Source organism: Lycorma delicatula, chromosome 3 (assembly GCF_047948215.1).
Source record: "Lycorma delicatula isolate Av1 chromosome 3, ASM4794821v1, whole genome shotgun sequence".
NCBI lineage: Eukaryota > Metazoa > Arthropoda > Insecta > Hemiptera > Fulgoridae > Lycorma > Lycorma delicatula.
This window is the reverse complement of record NC_134457.1, coordinates 223,210,333-223,237,791: the sequence shown is the minus strand read 5'-3', so window position 1 is coordinate 223,237,791 and position 27,459 is coordinate 223,210,333. Positions and strand designations below refer to the sequence as shown.

The 27,459-nt window shown below is 30.0% G+C and overlaps 1 protein-coding gene across 1 annotated transcript; it reads left to right on the top strand.

Moving 5' to 3' along the window:
* The first annotated feature begins 476 nt into the window (after positions 1-476).
* LOC142322471 (neuronal acetylcholine receptor subunit alpha-7-like) lies at positions 477-27,078 on the top strand. The gene is made up of 9 exons (XM_075361588.1): positions 477-561; positions 3,451-3,614; positions 5,020-5,064; positions 6,787-6,896; positions 14,364-14,565; positions 16,827-17,007; positions 19,961-20,113; positions 24,089-24,258; positions 25,345-27,078. The coding sequence occupies exons 1-9, from the start codon at positions 510-512 to the stop codon at positions 25,507-25,509; spliced, it is 1,242 nt and encodes a 413-aa protein (XP_075217703.1). The 5' UTR covers positions 477-509; the 3' UTR covers positions 25,510-27,078.
* Positions 27,079-27,459: the final 381 nt, after the last annotated feature.

The window sequence follows — 27,459 nt, the reverse complement described above, 5'->3', positions numbered from 1 at the left end:
TCTACATAAGCTGATCTTGTTTTGATTCTCAGCAAGTATCTGGTTTTCTTTTTATATATTATTTCATCCATCTTATCTCCTTCATTAAAATTCATTTTAAACCTTGTCCAGGTAATAATAATAATTAAAAATTTTGATTAACCCATCATTTGTGAACAAAAGTTAAAAAAACTTTTTTATAAATTAATAGTTATACTTCCAGCAGTAAAAAATGTTTTATGTGTATGGACAATCTTAATCTAATTTATTTTCAAAAGTGTGTAAATTGTAAGATTATCATACTGAAAATAGGTTAAAAAGAGGTTTGTACTATGTCATAAATCATTTATTTTTTATCATATCAGGCTTAGAAATTTGATTCTATCAAAGTATATATTACTGTTTCATGTATGTTTGATTGTGAAAGAAGGGGTGGATACATTATTATGAAATGATAACAGTCTTTATATAGTATCTTATATTAATTTTACTCACTTCTACATTTTTATGTTTAAACTAAATTTTTTAATATGATACTCCTAAATTATTTTTACATTTTTTTAATTTGTATTACAATTTCAGGTAAGTGTTTTCTTATGTAATGTGTTTCAGCAAAAACATTTTATAGTATGTATCATTTATAATATTTCATACAATATTTATATAAAAATATAATAAGTTAATTCTAATTAACTTTAATCTTTCACTAAGATGAAGTTAAATTAATTTATTTATTTGTAACTGTATGGACATATATTTCAATAAGATATTTTGAAAAACTATTGTGCAGTAGTTTCTTTACCAAAATTGTGGCATTCTTTAATTTGCCAATTAATACCTAACACATAATAAATGAAATAGATAAATAATTATAGCAATATTTTTGTTACATGCAGCAAAAATTATCAAAAAGTTTTAAGAACAGAATAATTTACAGTTATTCAACTAATAGTGTTGGAAGTCCTTACATATAAATAGAAATTTCCTTATCAATTAAAAAAATAATTTGTAACAATTTATAATTTAAACATTGCAGGTTTTAAGATAACAAGATACTAAGAAACATAGGCATAAAGCAACATAGGATGTAGAGCACAAACAATATAAAAATAAATTTTGTAAATCTTTTTACATTAAACACATCAAAAGATTTTACAGTGATAAATTTATTTATGGAAACAATATTTATTTATTTTTATTGCATTATAATGAGCTAGGCTTACAATAATAATCTACAATTCTGAATTAAGCTGAATTCTGAAGTTAGCAGCCACATGTACAATGTGCATTACTTTTATCATAATATTTTCTTCTGTAAATGTGTCCTGTGACAAGCATCAAGTGAACATTCATTTCTCTTTATCTTGAACATCATCCTCTTTTTGTTAGAATCTCCATCTATTTGTTTGTTAGCATTATAAAATCTTTTTCTTCTCATCCTAGTTTTCACTTCATTTTTTCCTCTGAGATCCTTTGACTGTAGCATGTAAAGCGTCTTTCAGCAAAAAATTATATTTTATTAAATAACATTTTTAATTATATCATTAAAAATAACAGTCTTGATGTAACAGACCATTACCAATTACCATATTATAGTCAATTTTTATACGGTGTTAATTTTTATTTTAATCATATGAGACATATTACAGTTTATGTAACTTTTATCAGCATACTTCTGTTTTACAGGAACTAAATGAATTGCGTTCACTGATATTCGGGTTACACAACTTTAACAAAATAGAGTGGTAAAATATATTTTATAGAGAAAAAAAAATTTGTGTAACAGGAAATAAGTTTCTTATCTTATTGAGCATATGTAAAGTAATCAGGTTAAACAATGTTCTGTAAATTGTAATAAGTTCTTATGAAATCATTGCTTCTTAGTGTACTTCTTATCATTTTCAGGAAATTGGTACAACTAAACCCTTTTTTTTTGAGGTGGAGGAACCCCATTTACGGGTGCCAAAGCAGTGTCAAACTCGCTAATAGGTTCTGCAAGCTGTTACAGAAAATGCATATGTATTCCTGCGCACTACTGACTAAACCTTCACCCACGGTGACTCCACCTCCTGGGAAACCGCTAATAAAGCATTATTTCAGGTGGCGGGATAAGTGCCCACACACACATTCAGACTCCACTAGCAAACATCATTCACTGCACGCACACACTGCACACCATAAATAAATAAAGGAGGAAAACATCCAGAAAAATAGCACACCTATCAGGTACAAACTGTACCACACACATTTATACATTCAATCAAGTCAACACAAGACAAGCACACAACAATCATGAAGACATGGCCACAAAACACAATTTATCAACCAAAGCACACTGAACAGTTAATTAAATTTCCACACTCTCACCCAAAGTACACACACACCCATCATCTAACACACACACACACACACACACACACACACACATAACTCAACTACTTACCAACTTATTACTTACCCACACGACCGTCAGCTATAATCACTAAAAACGTGAGTGATACCCTCAGGCACTGGGAGCAGAGTGTTCACAGCCTCACCGCACCAAAGCGACCCCCCTCGTGCTCTAGAGGGCCCCAAGTCACTCAGCCGCAAACCTGTCCAACCCAGGACCCTCCGACGCCTCATTCCCTTGCAGGCTGTGCCAGTGCTTGCCATCTCCTACAAGTTTTTTCTGTGTTACTAAGTTCTTCTAAAACTTTTCTATTATAATTTGTAACAACAGTCCAGTGCTTCACACCCTGAAGCATTATCTGCTGAAAATCTTCACGTCTGACATGTCCACCCAACCCAGGGCATCTAGCACGCACCTCCGTTGCATCTTGGACCTCATACAACAGAAGAAGACATGGTATGGAGTTTCCTTTACATCACAGGCCAGACAGCGGTCTGAATGGTCAAGAGTGAACCAAAAAAGATATGACCTGTAACCACCATGCCCGGCCAGAAATTGCGTAAGACTATAATCAATTGATCCGTGAGTCCTACAACACATAATAAATAAGATAAGATATAATAATGTGTAAATAAAGATAGTGACCCACTGAAGGTTTTCCGTCCTAATAAAGCCCTAATAAAAAATTTCAGTTCTAACTTTAATTTTATCACACTTAAAGGAAAAAATAATTAAAGTTCTTAAAAATTGAACAATATCCATTTTTTAATTAGTCATAATAATAATATATTTTTTAATTAGTATCATAGATTGCTTTGTTATTGCATTTGCATTCTAATAAAAAATCACTAATATTTTTTGTAGCACATTCTAAAGTAATTAAGCTGAAAAACCTACAAATATAATACTGCATTTTATAAATATAGAAATAACATTAGTATGTCATAATCATACATAAAACATGTTTGGTACAATACTTACTTAATAAACAAGAGCCAAAATAATTGTTATTAAGTTCTGTCTATTGGCTGTTACATAATATGAAAACTCAAATATTAACAGCATTAATCTATATGCAGGTGTTTTATGTAAAGAAGAATCTAGTTGTAATGAAAATGAACTTAATGCAAATGGTTTAAAATGTTCATTACTAAAGGATTATGACCCACTTGAACGACCAGTTAAAAACTATAAAGACGTTGTTCATGTTAATATGCGGATGATTCCTGTTGAAATAAATTTGGTAAGTAATTCAATTAATTTTTTTCTAAATGTGGTTTGTAAGAGTTACTTAAATTCTTTTAGATCAGTTCTATTTAGATCAAATATTGAGATAATAAAGTTAATATATTTTGTTATTACATTTATTTTTATTTTACATATATAATATATATATATATATATTTTTTTTTTAAGTCAATTTTATGACTCATGTTCCTCTGTACTGTTATACAAATATAAATAAATAACTTGATCCACCAAGTATAGAACAAAATTAAATTAGACAGGATGACACTTATCTTATATCATTACATATATACAAAGAGTACTTCGTGATTTTCTTGCATCTTCAGTTGATCCAATCTTTTAATTGTTCACATAAAATTATATATTATAGACACAACATTAACAAAATAAAATCTTGATACATACAATAAAACAAAATTTGTTAAGACTTTGTATAAACTTTAAATTAAAAATTTGATATATAAAAATATATCGTCAAATAATAAAAATATTAATTAAAAGTTAAAATGATAAATATGTTTAAAAAAAATGAATATGTATGTGTGGCTTGGCTAGCCAATACAGACACAGTAATATAATATTGGCTAGCCAATATATATATATATATATATATATATATATATATATATATAAGGTAAGTGCCATAGCTGTAATGGAATGGTTTTAGGTTACCCGGTAAGAGTTAAAAATCACTTGTAACTATGACAGCAATTTTCAAAAATAACAATCATCCTACACAAGGAAAGTGAGAAATTTGAAGTGATGTGTTTAAAAGGGAAGTGAAATGAGAAGTTTAAAAAGTGAAGAGGTAGGCATCACTTCACTTCTCGCTATAACTATCTGAAGCAAGATGGTTGTCTTTCTTATAGACGGGCTTTGCCATTTTAAAAAGTGATTCTAATGCCTTATTGGCTAAAAAAGCTTAATTATAGCTTATGAAGATTCTGTAAAATATAAACTGAAAATGACATTGTTAGAAATATTAATGGAATTTAGAATAATCATTATAATTCTACATTTCATAAACATTTTTAAAATCATAAAAATGTTTAACCCTAAATAGATTTGACTAATACATCTATTATATAAATTTAAAAGCTACTTGGATAAATTAACCTTATGTTCTGCTTTTCTATCTTCTATAATAGAAAAATTTCTTTGTATTATTATCTATTAATATAATAAATTCTGTAATTCAGACTAAAAGATATGTTTATAAATAAAGAAACATTTTACAATTTACAATTAACGTCATGATAAAACACTTTTAGGAAAAATTTTGTATAAATAGATTATATTTTAGAAGTCTGTATCCATGATAATTAATGTAGTTAAATTTCATAAATTTATAACTATTAATTTATCAACTGTTGTTTTTCATAGTATTTATAATATTCCAGGCAGATCAGAATGATCAACTTACTATCACTGCTTGGATGTTCATGGTGAGTAAATAAACACTATTTTACAATATTAGAATAATTATAATTTTCACAAAATTAAATAACATTACATTAACGGTTTTAATTCAAAACTCATAAAATATTAGTGAAATAGTCCAAGGACTAAATACCATGTTTTGTTTGTTTTTTGACCTGCAGCATAATATATTCTATGATTATATGTATTGCAAATGAGTCATTTAGAGAAATTTAAAAATTTATAATTATTATCCTAAAACGTTTTTAAATAAACACAATTAACTTTTTTATTTTCACTATTCATAGAAGCACGAATGGGAAAGAAAATATAATATTGTGAAAATAAAAATGTTTACAATTGTTTAAAAATAACAACAGTAATTAAAAACATCTAATAATTAAAAATAAAGAAATATTTGAAACACCAATTTTATAAATAATTTTGTAACTGCTCTGTCAAACACTCATAAATTATGGCGCAATTAATAAGATTCTAACCAGCCACAGTTTAACAATGAATTCGCTTATTTTACCTTTTATCTCAGACGTAAGGTCAAAGAAAAAATAATTTTTAGAATAAAAAATTCTCTACCGATAAAATATTTACATAATATCTTTAATAAGGTGTAAAAAAAAATTACATTCTTAAAATACAAAATTAAAATTCACTACTGAAACTAAAAATGACAAAAAGATTAACTTTTTAGAAGTTAAGAATTTTTCTTTATACGCATTTAAATAATACTGAGACAAATGTTCATAGAAAGCCTTCAAACAATATATTTTTTTAATTTGTTTTTTCTATTTCTAACGCGTATGTTGCAGTCTGTACACTTTGTGAATAATAAGTAACTCCATGGAGATAATATGATATGAAGATGAAGATGATATGTATAACATGTAAATGAAATGTAGTATTGTACTACATCTCATATTACTACAGTACTCATATATTACACCTCCTAAAACTGTCTAGTATCTGTATAAAAATAACTTACATTTACTAGGACTTGCATCTCAGAACCTTCTAATTCAGAGTTTAAATAATTGATTTAAACCAAAAAAATTTGAATCATCAGTGATCACCCAATAATAAAAGTAAAATATTTTTAAGTTATATAGTAACTTAAAAAATTTTGTAATTAAAAGATTAATAAATGTCAGTACTAATAAAAATTAATGTATGATTTATTATAAACCTAAGTACGATATAAACAAACATTTTAACTTAGAAAGGGTGAAAAACGTATATACATGTTACATGCGGTGTATAAAAAATATCTTGTGAGATGATGTAAACTTGGAAAACAACATTTATTTTTAAAAAAAATTATTTTTATTTTCATTGAGAGCTAGCATGTTCTCTCTATAACAGCATTTTTACATCCTATCATGCTTGTTCTCTATATTTAACATAAAAAATGTTGAAGTAGGTTAAAAAGTCCCAATACTTGTTTAAGTCCTAACGTTTAAAAGGTATTTTTAAAAATGAACCCGGCTTGTTTGTAAATATTATTAATGGTCAGTCGGTTACGTTTTTCTTTTTATTTGATGTATCAATAAGTAATTAGTGATGAAATGAAATAACATAAGGTTTGGAATATAAACAATGGTGATCTTAGTAGTAGATTAAGGAACAGGTTTGCAGTAATCCTTGAGACTCTAGTTGATCTTCTAAAAAATTTCTATCAGGAACGCTTGAGATTAGTAATATTTCTAAAATTAACATAAATGCTTTTTTGTTAGAACTGGACTGATATATTTCTAAAATGGGAGCCGAAGAGATATAATGGTTTGGATGCAGTGATGCTTGATTGCAGCAGTATTTGGATTCCAGATATTATATCTCTAAGCATGTAAGTGAAATATGAGTAAAATTATAAATATAATTATTTTAAACAATATAATCACAGTAGGAGTCATATCTGATTCATCTTCAGAGACCTAAATCTATAAAAAACAAGGTGTGTCAGTTCATAAATCCTCATAACTAAAAGTGTCTTGAGGGCCACTATATTATATTATAATGTATTACACTAGTTATAATACAATAAACACTATGTTAAATGACAATAATGAAAAATCTGATGCACTATAAAAATAGTATTAAGCTGAAAATTATAAAAAAATAAATCAGAAAATAAAATAAAATCACTAAGCTCTTGCTTGTGTAGTAACAGAAGAATTTTAAAAAAAATAAATGTTTAATTCTATATAATTAATATTTTTATAAAATCAATTTACAAACAAACTTAGAATTTGAAATAATCATAATTATATACTACATAAAAATCTAAAATTCTTAGGAAGAAGATTAATATATACAAGAAAGGGTACATTAATTTGTTACTTACTATTAGCTATTTTAATCTTGTGATTGCACTCTATACAGAGCAAGACACTCCAACAAGAAAAAGTATATATTTAATCAAAAAAGTATATATACTTTAAAGTATATTTAATCATTCATTTTTGGAAAATGATAAATTTCCCAAAAAAAGGGTAAAACAACTAAAATAAAATAAGATATATGCCAACAGATCTAAAAGGCTGGAACACTGATAAAGACCAAAACATTAATAATGCTCAAACAAAAACCAGAACAGTTCACTCAGAAAGCTAAAGTAATTACACTGGTTAACATGATTTTAGTCTCATGAGTATCAATAGGTGTACTTAATGCAGTTTTTTGTACTGTTTTCAAATATGTATTCGGAATTTCTCCATCACCCACAGTTTTTTAGTTATTTTAATTTTTTTAAATATTTTAAAATGTTTTTTTATCCATTTGTCCATCGTCAAGTAAAAGCTCCTAGAGCATTGTAAATATGATGGAACCAAATGAGCTAACTCAAAGGGTAGCATTGCTACTGTTCTGCAGGTTTGAATGTGTATAGACATGTACAAACATGATCAAGTGAAGCACACATTCATCAGAATGATAACAGTTGTGATATAGTAGTGAACCAGTCAACACGTTATTGTGAGTGCTTTGTGTGTAAATTATTGTGTATTATCTATTTACAACTTATTTTTTTTAAATTTATCATTAGTTACAAAATACTTAAGAGTATGTTTAAATCATCCTAACTATTTTTTTTTGTGTTGAAGTGATTCTGAAGTTCCAAGGACGAAACCTTATTCCATTAGCAAAAAAGTGTTATGAATTTTATTTTAGGTGTAAAGTCAGGGACTAAACAAGAGCCTGGGCTCCACATATCTGTTATTTTTAGAGTTCTAGGCTTCCCACTGCATCGATAAATGGCACATGCTACATACCATTTGCTTACCCTATGATTTGGAAGGAACCCAAAGATCCACTCTTCTGACTGCTGTATCTGCTTGATAAATATTAAAGGGATTACATCAAAATCAAAATATACAGTGATGTACCCTAACTTGCAATCTGCAATGAGACCAGTTCCACACTATGAAGAATTGCCCGTACCAAACATACAGAACATGTGACATTGGATGAAGAGAGCTCAGAGTCTGATGGAAGTAAGAAAAAAAAGAAACAGATTCTGGTGATACAACTTTTGAAAAAAGCAGTTCATGTGAGACTCATTTACTGACTTTAGAAAATCTTAACAACCTCATGCGAGATTTAAAGCTATCCAAAAAACAGTCTGAAATGCTTGCTTCCCAGCTAAAAGGATTGAATATTCTTTAAAAAATACATACTTATCGTAATCGTCATTCTGAATTTAAAGACTATTTTTCTGAATAAAACGGCTTAGTATTTTATAATGACACTTCTTCTCTAATGGAGACACTTTGTAATAAACATAACCCAACAGAATGGCTCTTGTTCATTCATTCCTCTAAAGTTTGTTTAAAAGCTATGCTTCTGCAAAATGGCAATAAATTCCCATCAGTACGTGCGATTCACTTTGCTAGTAAGAAAGAAACATATGAAAACTTTAAATTTATATTGGAAAAGCTTCAACATGCACTGATGAATGGAATATTTTTTATGATTTGAAGGTAATTGCACTTATTCTTGGTCTGCAGCTTAGTTACACAAAGTGCTGTTGTTTTTTGTGTGAATGGGATAGTAGGGACAGAAAAAACCATTTCATTAGGAAAGAATGGCCTAAACGCAAATCACTCATTCCTGAACAGAAAAATGTGAAACATGATCCATTTTGTACTCTTAAAAATGTGTATCTACCTCCGTTACATATCAAACTAGGATTAATGAAGAATTTGGTCAAGGCCTGACAATATTCCTGGTTTCATGTTCTTGAAACTGAAGTTTCCTAAAATTTATGATGCAAAAATTAAAGAAAGCATATTTGTGGCTCCATAAATACAATCACCAGTGCATGATGAAAAGTTTGAGGAACTATTGAATCCACTGGAGAAAGCAGCTTGGAAAGTATTCAAAAATGTTACTCAGACTTTTTAGGAAATCAAAAGATGGAAAATTACTGTGATATTGTCAACAATCTTATAACAACTTGTAAAAATTTGATCAGCAAACATAATAAAAATATATTTAATACAATAACACTGACACTAATTGTGACAACTACTTGCAGAATTAATTTTTATTTTATGGCTAAGTAGTGAGGAAAAATTTGTTACACAAGTGGGATAAGAGCTTAAGAATAGTCTGACAGGACTAAAACTACGGCTCGTGATAGAAAAGATTAAGATAAAGTAGATTGATACAAGTGAGCCAAAAATTATAGCAGTGACTTAAATAAAACAAAAAGGAGTGATTAAGTTTTACATTATGGGAAAGATAATGAACTATTACACAAAGTGTAACTGTACAATTAAGAGAGGGTGAACAGTAGAATAAATGTAATTCAATTAAGCTAATTTTATTAATTAATTCCAGCTAATGAACACACTGATATAGTTTTTCACAATATTTTATATTTCCGCTACAATTATCATAATTGACTTGAGCGTTATTTTCTGCCTTTCATAGCATAGTTACTTCAACATTCATAGTTGGTGCGTTTTGCAGTACCTTCATTTTTGAACTACTTTTAACACCGAGTCTTCTTGAGTTGTGATATTCAAATAAATAGCAATATAGCAATGTTAAGCTCCTCCCCTGCCGATGCCAGTTTGATTTTTATTCGGTCCACGATCATGGCCTTGTACAATAAGCTCCTCCCCTGCCGATGCCAGTTTGATTTTTATTCGGTCCACGATCATGGCCTTGTACAATTTGCCTATCGTGTTAAGAAAGCAAATTGGCCTGTATCTGGTCCCCTCCCCAGGTGGGAGCCCCACTTAGGGAAGAACACTAGCCTCGCCTCCTTCCAGCATCCCAACCCCATAGGGGGAAGACATCCACCTTTTAACGTTACCGGTCGCCACACCACCCCCTCCGTTTCGAGCCCCGACGGGGCTTTACCGGAAGTCGTCTTTAGACCATCTAACTGATTACATCTCAGTCATCAGCCAGGCCTCGGTCGGGATGCCACCGATGTAAATGCCTCGGGGGATATTTGCATCAGTAAAATTCAAATCAAATTTTGCTTTCACGAAGGCCTCAAACGGACATCTTCACATCCAAACTAACATGATTCTTTCGAACTAACTAACCGACACCGCGGAAGCAAGACCCCGCGCCTAGTTCAAAATTGACACCGTTCGTGACTGTGAATGCCTAAGAAAACGAACGAGTTGTAAGTTAAATCAGTGATACACTCATACCAATCAAAATTATGTTTCATGTATAGAAATTCAGACCTACACCCAAATAAGTCGACCAAATTAGGTCACCTAACAAGGGGAACGTAACATCATTCCGGTCCGCGCAGGAGCCGGGGGACAAACCTCGCACCCCCACCCGTACTATCATGGAGTCTCGCGCGGCATTACCAGGTCACAATCATGATCGCCACCGGTCGAAGCCCCGCCCCGGTCGCATGGGCTAGCAGCGCGGCCACCCCCGCCGGCGGGAGCCCCAAATCGAATAACAAACAATACCAGCATAACCGTGGCACGATGCCAATGCGCCTACCTCCAACCAATCCAATGCCTTGGCTGGAACCCTAGCCACCCGGGATCCTATCACGATCAAATACTTCGATAAACTCCCTATACAGACTTACACACCGCAAGGACGTGAAGAAAACCAGCTGCTATAGACCACTTCTCGCGGATCATCCAGTTAATACGGAGAACCAGAAAGGAATGTATTCTCTCAAGTTCCCTAACAGCTACGGAGGAAGTCGCCCCTTTCAAGGACGACGTTCAGAGTATCCAGCACCGCCCACAGATGTCATGTCGTCAAGCATTTTGTTATGACCGCGGGTACCCGGTTTTTCCTGGGCTCTTCTTCACGTTTATTCTAGATGCAGCCCGCTCCAATTCTTTCAATGAGAAGCGAAGTGCCTGGCTTCCTTCCATCGGCGCCCAATCCCCTTCCGTGGTGAACAGCGATGTTATTGTTGTTAAGGTCTGCTCGCGGGACAGTCTGGGGAGGCGTTTACCAAATTTATTCATCACTATCTGGTATGCCATCCCCCAGGGGTCCCCGTCTAGTTCAGCCACCAATCGTTGCCAAGCATCCACCTTGGCGAGCCGAATTGTTTCCCTTAAGTTGTGTTTTGTCGGTTTGTAGGTTGCTTGCAGCTCAATCAGTACTCCCTGTGGGATATTCCGTTTATTGGCTCTTAGTAGGGTCCTTCGTTTCTTCTGAGCGTCTCTACGGAGGGATGCGATGTCAGCTGATCATCTTGGCTTGGCTTTTCGTTGACCTCCATGTTGCGCGGCTTTTCTGCAACTGCCGCCATGAAGGGTTCTGATGTCGGGGGTTGGGCATCACCTACCTAGTCCATCGCAGCGTCATTTACCCATTGCGCTTCGCAATTAACCTTCGTAACTGCCTGACCGTTTCTGTGACTTCAATATCAAGGACCTTGATGTGGACAATTCTGTTTCTTGCTGCCCTCTACCCACGATTTGCACCGCCGGAGCTCTAGCAGCGATTCTTCGTTTCAAATCCGGTATTGTTTTTTCCCGTCTTTCAGTCTTACTTCTACACAACGTCACCCCGTCCTTTCCGGACCGAGAGTATATTTTGCGCCATGCCGTCTCCCACTTTAAACTTGACCGTCCGATGTAGGTCGGCGTAGGACTTTCTTTCCTGTTTTAGCATACTGTTTTTGCGTTCAGTTGTGCTTGTTCTCGCACTGGTGTTTTCTCTTCTAGCATACACACGTTTATGTCTCGATCCAGCTTCCATCTCCAGTGTTCTACAATTTTCGGTACTAAGTCTACCATTTCGTTACCTGATGTAACCAGTGTAAGTCTTCCTGTGTAGACGTCATCTATCTTCCCGATCGCTGCCAATGTTTTATTTACCGCAAGTTGGCTATCTCCTTGTAAGAAAACCAGGAAGTTGTGACCCAGTTCATTATCTTCCTCAATTTCATCATCACCGAGCACCGTGGCTTTTGAGATATCTTGCATCACCCTGCCTGCGATAAGAGGTCTCCATTCCAACCATTTTTTCATGCCTGGGGCCCTGCACAATCCGATACCTTATTCTTTCCGCCTCCGCGGGTGTCAATCACGAATATCAATCCGAACGACATCTCTTCTCCTGAAATTTCCACGACTATCACCATGATATACATCTGGGCCGGCCATTTCCTTTCTACTTTCTCTCCTTTCTTAGTTCTTTCAGTGAATCTGACTCTAGGATATGCCCTACATCTAGTTTTCTGAGGTCATCCGTCTGCGTGCCTGTCTCGGCTGTGTCTGACGTCTTGGCCGAACTGGCGACACGTTTTGCATCCTGCGTCTCTCTGCTTAATTCGGAACTAGGACTATTATATCCATAACAGCCTTCTTGGCTGGGATACCTTGCACGCATCTTTCACCGCCCGTACCGCCGCGAGCAGTGATTCAGGGAGAGTTTCTTCACTATTCAGCGATTCTTTGCTCAGCTTTCTGCGCCGCTTAGCACCCCTCTCCTTCTTTCCCACCTGAGACTCTTTTTCCATGGTTTTAGCCTGTCTTGTTGAACTTCATCATTTTTTCATCTTTGTCATTTTTTCACCGATCTCGCCCGTATTCACAGTGCAGGTCCTTCTCGACCTGGCGGACATTTTTGAGGGGGAGTGGTAGGGTGGTAAAAAATACCCGGAGGGGGTACAAAAATGCTCCACGCGAAAGTTGAGGAGGGTCTGGGGGTCTGGCCTAGATCCAAAAATGTTTAGGGCTAAGGGGTCCTGATCGAGAGTTATAGTGAAAATGGTATTTCCCTATACGTATAACTCGTCTCTGGACTTACAATTTTTTTAAGTCAAATTCTTGAACTTTGAATCTCGCGCTGAACAGCTGCGAGAATAAAGAATATATCTTGGATTATTAATTAAAAATATTAAATTAATAAATCATAGTTTGGTAAAACTGTACCTCGCTAACTTGTCTTGCCAGCTTCCGCTAGCCGACTACATGCTAGCAAAGTTTCTTAAAATTAATATTAATCAGTAAAACGCAGAATTTTGGTTAAAATAACCGTACCACAAGACTTAAACAAAATTTTTCTAATACTATATAATAATTTTGGCACGTTTTAAACGTTAAAAGAAATTTAATAACCTATTCTACTCCGGCTTCGTGCCCTTATGGGTTACCACCTTCTGAGTTTATAACTAATTACAACTACCTTATAATCTAAATCTAATGTTATAAAAACGTTAATTTAGCACGTATATAATATTTTAATAACAAAACTATTCACTAATTAGCTGTATATTAAACTAGTAATATGGCTCGCTACGTATTTCTTACTCCGAAACCGGTAAATCACTATAACTATTTTATTATTAATGATCGTACACTCTGAACTTGTACATCTCTAAAACAACACTAAGTACATCGTTTAAACATAAATTTAACACCAAACACGCAAAAAATACCACTTATAAATGCACTTTACTGAGGAGCACTCAAAACACACTAGTAGTGAGGACCGATAATTTGCGTCACTCTCTATAGAAATCTATGAATACCTCAGCACACTTCTTTTAATTACAATTTCCGCACGGTTCAACCAATTTTTTCCCTATTATGGGCTTTAAGGTGTACATTTTAAACTGGGTACAAAAGTAACCAATATTTTCTTCTTGGTTTCCCATCTGAGGCCATAAATCCTTCACTTCCATGTTTAAAAATTATTAATTTAAAAGTACTCCTCATTTGAAGGAGATAAATTTAAAATAAAGATAATAAGAAACAACAAATAAACAGATAAGACATGAATTATATCGATTTTCTACATTTTAAAATTAAGTTTGACCGTTACTTTATATTAAAATAATACTATGTTGATTTTTTTTCAGCTTGGCAGAAGATCCTTATGAGTCTGCAGCACATATGTTGTGTAAAGTGGAAAGCAGCGGTAATGTGTCTTTACAGTATACCACATCATTTAGCTCTTATTGTTCAGCAGACAGAACTTATTGGCCTTTCGATGAACATACCTGTAACTTACACCTTGGAAGCAGACAGTTTTTAGGACCATCTTTGGATATTAGTTTAGAGGTAAGATACGTATTTAAATCTAGAAAAAATATTTTTTCTCTAAGTTCATTTATTTATATTATTGGATATGTAAGATACTAAAAACTACATAAAATTATAATTTAAGAACCAAACAAAAGTTTTTAACATAATGGAGGTTTTTTACTTAAACCAAAATGTTTTCATGGATGTAGAAGTGGTGCTAATTCATACGGGGTAATTATGAATAGAGGACAACTTGGTTGAATTCAATTAAATCTAATTTTTTTTTTTTTTAATAAAGTGGACTTTAATTTTAAGTACAGTGTTGTAATTACTCACATAAAAATTTATTTCTAGCAGAATAACTTTTATTACTATTAAAGTATATAAGTTTTTATTAAGACATGAAAATCATAAAAATTTAGTAATAAGAATAATTAAATATATTAGTTATATATTATTATTTGATGTAAAGTTGAAACTTCTTATCCAGTTAAAAAAAATAATAACTGAAATCTGGTAAATAAACGTCCAGTGTCATTTATCGGAAGGTGACGTTCATAACAAACTAAAACAAAATTTAGTCTTGATAAATGTGATAACTCTCTCACAATTTGACGATTCTATAAAATCTTCAAAATCTCAGGTAGTATTATCCTGGTAAATAAAATATAAACTTTAATATATAAAATTATCCTTGGATAATGTATTATCGAATAAAAATATACAATTCAATAAAAAGTTAAATTATAACAGCAACATACTTAAAAAATCTTACAGAAAAAAGCTTACAAATTAAAAAAAGAAATTATAAAATGTAGTCTTCCGAACAAGATACAAAAAACAATCGCACAGAAAGAATTAACAAACCATTCACAACATTCATGGAATACATAAATTGACCTCAGCTCTGAATGCACAACATTCTGCATTGTGCAAATGTAACGCTACTTTAAACCAAGATTTAATGAGCGTTTAAAAACCTTCCATATAAACAGTCACTGTTAGCAAACATTCTCATTCATGCACATCACAAATACCAGCATTTTCAATAATATTGATATTCTGTATTACATAAAAAAGACCACACCTTAATACAACCAATCATTATGGATTATATGAACACACAATGAAATAGTAAATGAACAGACAAAAAATTCAAATCGGACAAACTTTTTGACCAGATTTTAAAACTGTATCTTGTAACTCAAGAAAACCATCAGTTAATGATGCCAGATGAGAAGAATGAGAACAACAGCCCCTGAAGATTCAAAGTATTACGAGATATTTAATACATCTGTCTATTTTTTGCTTAAAAAAGTGATGATTTACATAAGAGTTATTTTTTTCTTTTAAAAATATGTTACATTTTTACCAAACTAAAGAATGAAATCCTTTTTTATAATTTTTAATGAAAAACATTAAATACACAAGTTTATTTATAAACTTGTTTATAAATATAAACAAGCCCTTAAGGTGTAAAGAGACTCTACTTTACTTAATCAATGTTAATGTTAATGCTAATCAATGTTCCTCAGTTATCATGAGTAAGATGTAACAAGTCAATTGGTAAAACTAATTCAGTACATTTGTCATTATTCAGTAAACCCAGAAAACTTTCACTCACATTTTAGGGTGGCGGATAACTTTAATTATTTTATTTTTACATGACTCCCCAAAAAAGGAGAGTAATATTTTTAAGGTGTATTAGACAACCTTAAATGCCTGCTTTTTCTACAACCTGAATAATATATTTAAACAAATTAAAACTGTCTGAAAGTTGATTGGGCACCCATTATTTTATTTAATTAAATACTGCATAAGGATGTTTAGTTCTTTATTTTCACCCCTTGTTTTCTTTTTTTTTGGTTCAATTTATTTTTGTTTTACTTTTTGGCAATCCTGTTCTCTAAGTTTTATAATTTTTTTATTATTTATTATTGACCAAGTAGTTATGTAAGAATATGCAACCTTACAAATACCCACAAAAGACCCTACTAGAAAAAAAATAGATTTTCCACTGCGATATTTCTGTTACGAGTTCTATTTGAAATAAAAAGGGTTTTATTGTGGTATTACTTATCAAGCTTGGATATATTTAGTGATAATGTATTAAAGAAACTATTTAGAAATGATTAAATGATTGCTAAGTAATGTGCAGTCTTTTTCCCATGTGTATTAGAAGCCAATTCATCTTAATAGTATAATGAACTTTAATGAATTAACTTCATTAATTAATCATATATAATATGTTTTCTATTATATAGTATAATATAATTTAATTTTTTTTTAAATTTCAGGATGTAATGACTGATGTAGTTAAAAATGGTAAGGAGTGGCAGGTAAAAGATTTTGATCCTTATGCTCTTGTAATGAAAACAGGTGGTCATGAAAATGAAACTTATACAAGGTGGAAATTACAAATAGTTTTAAAACGTCATTCATCAGTTTACCAAACTACTTTTGTGTTTCCTGGAATTGGTAATTTATTAATTTAAAAAAATAAATAAATCTTTACTAAGTGTAAATTAAAAAATTTTAATTAGTTTCTTAATTTAATTGTAAATAGTTATTTTTGTATAATACAAAACCTTGGTGACTCTCTATTAAGTATAGTGCAAAATAGAATCTGAATTTGTACCAAAACCTAAACCCAGTCATAATAAACCAGAACTCTTTTAAATTTCTGGTAAATAGGAATTCCTTTCTCTCTCCTCACTGAAGGAAAATACTGAAAAAATTAACAAATAGTAATGCATTCGATTTCATTTCATTTCACTAACCTAGTAACATTTGAAAAGCAACTAATTAAAGAATACAGTATTCTAATTTATAATTTTACAAATCGAATTCAATAATTTCTTATTCTACTCCCCATAGTACTAGCCTTATTTACAAGATATTCACCCTTTTTCCTACCTTTTTTTTTTTCATAGTTTTCGGAACTCCGAATCCTTTTTTCTACCTAAAAATTATAATTTAAACCCATTGTTGGATATGATTATGGGTGTTTTTTTACATCTTTTACCCCATAATTCAATAACTGTGAAGCTCACCAAAGATGAACAGTTAACACAGTTTTTTCTGCTGAATCCATTAGATTTCTCATCTATTTTGCCTAAGTTAGTAATAAGTTTTGTTGATTTTCTTTCTCTGAATTCAAGTTGTTCAGCTAATAATTTACTACTTTCTGGTGAGATTTTAACCCGTTGAATCATTTCCAGAATATTTTTCATAGTATTACTTGAATATAAAAGTTTAATTTCATCTACTTTTAATCATCAGTCAGTACTTCTATTTCAAGCAAGCCAATCAACTTATTGATTATAAAATTTTTTAACAAACACATTATACTTCTTCTACCGTTACAATTAAATTTTTTTTTGATACCTTAATACTAAATCTATCTTTTTTACCGCAACTAGTTCTAAGACTATTAAGAAATAATTTTCCTGATTACCTCTATGAGAATTATTCAACTTTTTTTTCTTCTGCAAAACTTTAATTGTGTCTGATTTGCATATGTTTGACTGCTTGTTATTATAGTTGCTAATTTCTCTAGAAAAATGTATAAACATGAAACTTTATTTGAAGGTTTTGCATATAATACTGATAAATTCCTCATGTATCAAAGTATTTTTACTAATATAAATTGAATCCTTAAAAAACTACTGCACACAATATCTGGTATACAAAATGTATTAATCATACCCATCTAGCATCAGAATTGATCAGGTTTATGTAATGTACCAGTACACAAGTTGAAATTCAGTTGTACTTTCAACTGGATTTGGAAACTTTTATTATCTGTGTTCTTTTTCCATCAGGTTAAATTAATGGCACAATCTCAGGCCTTTTTATAAGATTCACAATTTCAGGAATAGATAAGATTAATTTCAAAAGAGTAAAACGGGCTATGGTCTAAATGAATCTTTAGAGATTCATATCGCACTCAACTTTTTAAGTATGATCAGTATAGTGAAGAATTTTAATTATAATATGAATATTACATTTTAATTACTTATATTTCTGGTCATATGACTTAATGATCTAGTTAAAAATTGTTTCTATTACTTTTTCATTTTTAAAGTATTCATAGGGAATAGAGAGTGTGAGAATTAGAGACATTCCAGAATTCTATAACTCATTAACATAGTTATAAGAAAATTTCAGCTAAGCTCAGGACCTTGACCAAATTTTGTTCACTGAACTAAAAAAATCATTGCTTAGTTATCATAATAAAATTGGAATCAGAATAATATATTTCTGAATCTGAGTAAATTATACAAAACAGTAACTTCATCCAGTTGATTAATGCAACTGCAAACAACTTAGTTCACAAGCATTTACTTAAAAAACTACTCTTTACCTAAAAAACTACTCTTATCACTCTCTATAACACCTATCTATCCATCAGTATAATCTAGTTTCACATTTTTTATTCTACCTTTCATTAAACACATATGAATTGCTTTTTTATATAGCATTTTCTCCTTTTCTTTGCTTATATTTAATTTATTCAGCTTGCGTAGCCTCGGAAATGAAAGTTTTGTAATTCAATTCATATGTCAATGATTTGTACAATTTCCTCAAATAACTGTTTCTTTCAATACTGTTTTTATGTCTAATTTTTTATTCATATACAAATTTAATTTAATGTATCTTAGTCTATTTTATTGTTTTCAATAATTTTTATAAAAAGTTTGATATGAAAAATCATTTAAAAACTGTACTTATTTCTAAAAAATGGACAATAACTTAAAAGATGATATTTATAAGGATCATCACAAATTTATTTTTTGAATGAGAAAGTAAAGAAAAAACCCTTCAATTCATGGTCAAAAAAATTCAAGCAAACAGGATGGAAATATACAAATTCATACTTCCAATATTTAGATCAGATTTCAAATTTTGTACCACTTCATCATTTAAGTATGGTATTTTCTGTTGATGGTAAACAACCTAAAACTAAAATTAGATGACACAAAAATTATAAGGAAATTATTAAAATTCAACAAAGTGAATTTCTCAAAAACCTTACAAGAAATTTAAGTACAACTTACGGCAATGAAGGATAGACAATTTCCAGGAAGAAATTTTGATTTGACTCTCACTGGAACTTGCATAAAGCAGTCATGAGTTGTGAAAGGTTTGAAATTTCTTCAGAATTTATTTCAGTACTTTAATAAGGGCTCTATGAACTATTCAGTTTGAGAAGTGTAAGATTTTGTAAAAATCTCCTGTAAACTTAATATACTTATAAGTTATGTGGAAAAATGACTAAAAAAACATTTAAAATAATTTCCTTTTCCACATTTGTTTGAGTAGACAGACAAATATATAGCAATGTATTACATACATAATCTTAGTAATGTAGAATTAAAACTGATCCTCTAGAAAAGTTTTCAACTTTTACTTGTTTTGTTTGTTACAGGAATAGCTATCATTATATTGGCAGTTTTATGGCTTGATGTGTTATCACCAGAACGCATATATATGCTATCACTAGTTATCTTTAATGACATAATGTTTTTGGAGTACTTCAGCTTTTTATTTCCTTCAGGTGGCTCTCGTCCTCCACTACTTGGTAACAAGCGTTGCTTTTGTTAAAAAATAGTTCATTTTTTTTTTTTAGACTTATTTCTTCTCAAGTAAATATTTTTAGCTACAGACTAGGTAATTTTTTGGTATGCTGTTAAAGTTACCATTTTTATCACCTTTCAATATCATAATAAATGTATCACTTTTTATTATATATATATATATATAATAAATTAATAATATTAATATATATATTAATAATATATATATATATAATAATAATTAATAGGTAATGAATTTTTAATTTTTTATTATAAAAATAAAATCATTCTGTTTGCTTTTACATTTAACAGTTTTAATTGTATAATTTTTTTTTAATTGCAATTACAATTTAAGCTGTTCATAGTTTCTGTATTACATAAATAGTTATTCCAAAAAAAGTTTGACTCGCATTTATCTTATGCCAGGGAAGAACAAAGTACATGGTTTGTTCAAAAGGGTTTTCCCCTTTTTGGGAGATAGATTTTAATTGTCTTTCCACTCCTGCTTGGAATGAATTTTATGAAAGATTTAACAATAAAAAATTTTCTACAAATTGTATTTATCAGTTTTTGATAAATTGACATTTTCATAATCATTTAATAGCCATTCAGTTTTGCTGTAACACACTTCAAATTTTATTTTAGCTATTGTTCAAATTCTGAATATTGATAGATTGAATCAAAATCTAATACGTTGGAATTACAATTCAATCTACAAAATTCAGTCACTGGTAGTTAAGATCAGAAGAAGGATGGAACCAACACCTACAGTTAGCATTGTTTGGTGACATTTAAAAAGAACAGGATATATGATCAAAATAATTATTTTTATGGTGACTGTAAATCTATGAGGGTCATTCAATAACTTCGGGGAACAAAAACAAATTTTTTTTTGCCTCAGGAAGAAAAATATGTGATTCTGATAGTATTTTTCAACTGAACTCAAATATGATATAAGTTTTTCCTTACCACACAAGGTTTCAGAGAGACAAGCATTTATAATTTCAAACATTTAAATATTTTAATACTTTCTGTATTCTTAACTACACAATATTCAAACACCTGACTCACCTAGAAAGTGAAATGATGATTTTTCACTACATTTCACCTGTGGAGCATCCCTCTTGGTTGTCAAACAATAATCAGCCAGAATATTAGGATTCCATTTGCCTCTTTTCCATAGCTGAAATCTCCTGATGAAAGTGTTCCCTGTACTCATCGCTAACTGCGCCAAGATTTTCCAAGAAGAAATTTAGGTGCGAGTGCAGGAAGTGTATTTTAAGGACATATTACCACCCAAATTTTTATAAGATGTTACAAGATCGTTGACGATAACACAGTAATTTTCCGCCTTTCGATTTCCCAAAAAACTCTTAGTAACATTTGTGAATGCTTGCCAAGCTGCTTTCTCCAGTGGATTCAATAATTTCTCAAACTTTTTATCGTGGATTAGTGATCGCATTTGTGGACTCACAAATATTCCTTCTTTAAATTTTGCATCACTAATTTTAGGAAACTTCAGTTTCAAGTACATGAAACCAGGAGTATTGTCAATGGCCCTGACCAAATTCTTCATTAATCCTAGTTTGATATGTAACGGAGGTAGATACACATTTTTAAGAGTACAAAATGGGTCATGTTTCACATTTTTCTGTTCAGGAATGAATGATTTGCGTTAGACCATTGTTTTCTAATGAAGTGGTTTTTCTGTCCCAATTCATCCCATTCGCACAAAAAACAACATTACTTTGTGTAACCAAGCAAAGTGCAATTTCCTTCAAATCACCACAAATATTCCATTCAGGAGGTTGGTTGTACATCTAAATCAGTTGTCGTTGGGCTGCTACAGAGAAAAAAACATACATTCATACATCCTAAATATATTACACTCCTTTTTGGGCAGTTGTGTAATAAATCAGTCAAATATCGCTGGTTGGCAATAACAGTTATAATAATAATATTATAATATTAATAACATTAATCCTTCACTTTTTCAATTTTTAGCTGGAGTAGGCTTTATGTGCCTAAATTTACTTACACAATACATTTTAAACATAAAATAATAATAATAATATCTAAATATTAATATGTAGATCTAGTAAGTAGATATTATGAAAGTCTTTTATTTATTATTAGGCAGCACTAACTACAAACCATTAACAAATCATAATGTACACAGGAAAACTACAGCCAGTTTGTTTAACTTCACTGATGTACTGGAATTGGTTAACTAAACATAAGTTCAACTGTTAACACCAAAGGTAATTTATTTAAAAAATTGCCTTTACTTATTTTTCCACACAAGAGAAGAACATTTTTTGATATAGAATTATTAACTTAATACTTTAGTACCTTAATACGTAATTTATGACTTATTAACTTATATAGATTATTAATATTTTTAGCCTTAAGTTTTAGTTCACTTAAAAAACTTTTCTCTGATGTAAATATTATAATTTCCATTTATAATTATGAAGGTAAAAGTTGTAAGAAATATTTACTTTCTACTCGGACATTTCTAATTTTGTTTTCATTCTGATGCGATGGTAAATTTTGTTTTAAAACAATTGAGAACTGAAGTTTTTATTAAAATGCATCAAATAAATAAAATAAGGCAATTTAATAATCCAGTTAAAACTTACGATGACATCAAAATAGAATATTTCAGTGTTGATTTATTTTTAAGAGGCTTAAGTATTTCATTTATGATTATGTCCTTGCACGTAAATACTGAAGGAAAAAGTTAAATATTATTGATTCAATATAACTTATATTCAAATAGTATTAATTTAGCTATTAAATTATTAAAAAAATGCAATAGCATAAAATTAAAATCTGATTACCAATAATTATTTACTTTTGGAATATAATTTCTTGAGAGTACAATTAAACAAGAAAAACTCGCATAGAAATAAGACAATAAATGAAATACTTTTTTACTACTATTAAAGATGGGCACTTCTGTGTTTCTTGGGGACAACTTGATTTTCACTGTTTTCCGTTTTATTTTGTATGTCTATTATTGAATTTAGTTTAAATACCACTTTTCTTATTAAGTTGTGTTACAGATTGTTCTTAATTGTTCTATTGTTATTAACTATCCTTTTACTGATTAGCATAACTAACATTCTTATCTCTTTCTGGTGGAGATTATATTGTACATCAGTGCTGTTATTTGTTTGAACCGTATAGGTTGTGTTTTTCAGTGTGAATAATAATAGCAGGCAATAATATTAGTATATATGGACCCTTTCATTGATGGAATAAGAAGCCTATGTATTTCTTGCAAGAGTATGGTGCTGTTCTGAAAATTCTAACATGCTGTAATAATGGGCACAACACGAAGCTATATTTCGGTGAACATATACAGCCGTGCTGTAATTTGCATAGTTATCATAGCAAAGATAATTTACAGGTGGGGAGCCGGCTTGAAAAATTACAGCCATCACAGGTGATGAGATTCTTGGAAAGGGTACTAACACTCAAAAAAGTAGAGTCCAAATATTTCAAGCCAAAACAACTATATAATTTCATCAATCCTGACAGCACAACTATATAATTTCATCAATCCTGACAGCGGTACACATATTTAGATCACAGAGAATGTAGAGAAGTGGGAAAATAAGTTTCACAGTATAAAAGGCCGCCAGAATCTTGATTCATATGAGTTCATGTGGTGTTGTGTTGGCTGCAATGATCCTTTCGTATGAATTTTGTACAATATTTCTCTTTTCTGGCCACCAGATTAATTAATGTAATAAATAGGAAAAAGTTTAAAACTGAGTGCCCTTGTTAACACAGAAGTACCTAAGAAAGAAATGTACACTCACACTTGATCATACGTATTCATTTTTAAGATGGTAAAACTTATGATTTATGATATATGATTTGATATGATATATAAATAATGTAAACTTTGAAATTTTTTAGTACAACGTCTTTAATTCAGTTAACAAGGAAACTTTATTTTTCTGTTCCAGTCAAATTTTTTAGAGATTCGGTGGCGATCAGTGGCATATGTATTGTTACGACAATTATAAGCAGAATTTTACTTAATTCAAAAAGTAAACCAGACTGGTTAACAGCATTAATTAGACTGCTCAATGAGAAAACCTACATTAAAACATACCTGTTAATTGATATTTCAGAGGTAAATAGCGATTTAAAAATTATTTCCATACCATAAAACTTCTAATTGTTTATTTAAGCACAACATTTTACCACTTAGACATTTGTTTGTGTATAAGGTAATGAAGTTATTTGGCATTCAATGCAGAGATTATTATTATTGATAAATTAATAATATTGTTAAGTTAAGAATCGAAATGTTTAACAAATTTTACTCCTGTTTGTTCTAAATGTGTGTAACAGATTGGCTATGGCCTTACAGGATCAGGTACTGCTAAAATTTCAAAATGCGAGCTTGTGTACAACTCCTTTTTATCAAAACAGTTTTGGGCAATTGAAGGAAGAAATTAGATTGGCTTTGACATTAACACAACACGCCATTAATTCCTAAGTAAATACACCACAAGTCATACAGAGAAATACATTAATTTATTACCTTCACCCTTTATTTACAATTTCTATATGGCAGCTCATATTTTCACCTGCAGCTATTGCCTTATGATTTTTTTTCCAAATACAGCTTACCGTGTAAATAATTAAATACATCATAGTAAAATTCTTCTTAATTCAAAGGAATTACCATTTACAAGCACATTAAAACATTAATAAAAAGATTTTCTTTCTAATAATCACATTCATCATAGAACTGCACCTTATTATATGCAATCAATTTTAGCGACTAAAAAGAAAATAAAAATAATATATAAACATAATTCTTATAAGTATATTTTACAGTAGTAGTTTGTTGTGGTTTGGCTTTGCCCGTGAATTCCCAGATCCTTCTAGTGTCCTTTGAAAATGATCCCACAAATATTTTTTTCATGTCGACTACAAAATTTATGTACTTTATTTCATACGTACCAAAAATTTTTCTAGGAATAGTTAAGAAATAACCCAACAATACAAGGGGAAAATTTCAATTTAAAAACATACAGTTGACTATAACCAAAAAAATATTACGTTTTTTAATGGTAAACTTCTAAAGTTTCTGAAGCCGATCTAACATTAGGCTGATAATTTTATTTATATTAGAATAGAATTCTAAAAACAAAAACCTTTAAGATGAAGGATAAAATAAATTAATATGCATAATTATTACTTTTTTCAGAATGCTGAAGCTAAAGATGCAGAAGAAACTCCAGCTCCACTTTCACTGGTGACTCAAATACAAAAAGAATGGAGATTTTTTGTTACGTTTTTCGATAGATTACTGTTTATTTTATTTACATTAGTATATTTATACCTGTTCTTAAAATTTTATCCTGCTATTTAAAACACGCAAAGTAAAGTAAGATTAAAATACAGAACATTTTAAGAATAACTTTTAATGGATTAATGACTTTCAGTTTAATTTTAATGGTAAATAGTTTATCGATAAAGTTTTGTATTTTAATTTAATTTCAATGAATTGTTACAATGAAAATTTTGTTATTCTCTGATTTAAAATATATGATAATTCAACAGTAGTGAAACACAAGTCAAAAAAAGCAAATTTGACAAATTTGTGTTTATCTACATAGTATGTATATCATTCACAGATTTGATCAATCACTGAAAAGAGAATTTATATTTTTTTAAATTAACTCTTTAATTTAGAAACATTTATTTCTGTTTACTTGATCACCGTTTGTTTATTTTTTCATGTCACATTAAAAAAAAATCTGCAGATGTATATTAACATTTGTTTAGTTTATGTAAACCAAAGTAGGGTGTTAATTAAAATTACATTCAAAACAACAAAAAAAAAAACATTTTATTAAAAAACATGGTGTTACATACTTATACCTGAAACTGCTGTTTCTAAATTTAAAAAAAATTCTTAAACATTTTAGTAACATAAAATTATGGTCAAACAATATTGCAGATTGTTTAGATTTTATCTGAACACTCAAGTTTTCTGATATTGATAAACATTACAACCACAAAATTTCAGTAAATTCTGAAATTGTAAGCTGTATCAGTAAAAATTTATTTAAAGAAAACAAATTCAATATATTGCAATTTAGGCCAAAAAATACCGTTTTTGTGGCATACAGTTTCAAGATTCTATAACTTCATTGATATAAATTTTAAAAAAAATAATCATTTACTTTTGTGTTACAACAGTTTTGTTTAATGTTGTTTAATGGGTCATTTCAATATGGTAACTGATTCATAATATTGCTAATTTGGCTCAGTGAAATAATATGCCAAAAAGGCATTACAATTACATTATCTAAAAATTGTTTGCTCAGATATAATTATATAATATAATTAACATCTGATATAATGATATAATTAACATCACCCCAGATATATTTCATATTATTATTGCAAAAGTGAATAATTTTTTGACTTTTCTTATAGCTAGATCGGTAGAATTTCTACAACTAACATAATCTTTTCTATATATCATACTGGAAGCAGAATGAAAACTTTTCCATTTCCAAGATCGATTAAAAGTCGGCCTTGGTCAGTCAATTTTTGTAGTAAATTTTTCTACATGTTGCTACAAAAATAATCGTGCAAAGAGAATGAAGGATTTAAATAGAAAATTTATGCCAGCAGAGGAAAAAATATCAGGAAATATGTACAATTTTTAACAAATTGATACGGGTTGTTTTTGTGAGCAATATTTTTAAGTTAAATCCACTAAAAAAAAAAAAAAACACATTGATTGGTTAACAAAGGATATATTTGTACTAATGATAGAATGAAATATGATTAAAATTAATAAAATAAAAAACAAGATAAAATTAATGTAACAATTTTATGGATCTCACTATAACAAAATTTCTTTATAACTAATGTATATGTGTAAAGTAAACCTAGAGATATGGATTAAAAAATAACTTTTTCACATAATTACCCAAATACAATTACAAACACTTACAACATAAATATATAATTGTTTATAAACTAGAAAACAACAGATTTACATAACTGAAAATATAACAGAATGAATTTTGATGTTTGAAAATTTAGTTGGGAGTTTACATCCTAGAATAGACAGCAGATGATGCATCCACAAAATAAAAATCTTATTCACAATTATAACACAGCATTTGAGTTATGTACATACAGTTAAAAAATGTATTATTTTACAAATCATCACAGACCTTCTTGGTTAACCTTAAGAAAATATCACATCTTATTTATGAAATTCATTAAAATTTCAGTAATAAATCACTTGTAAATATAACCTTAGAATCTAACTAATTGTTAAAATTGTTTTATTTTTTTA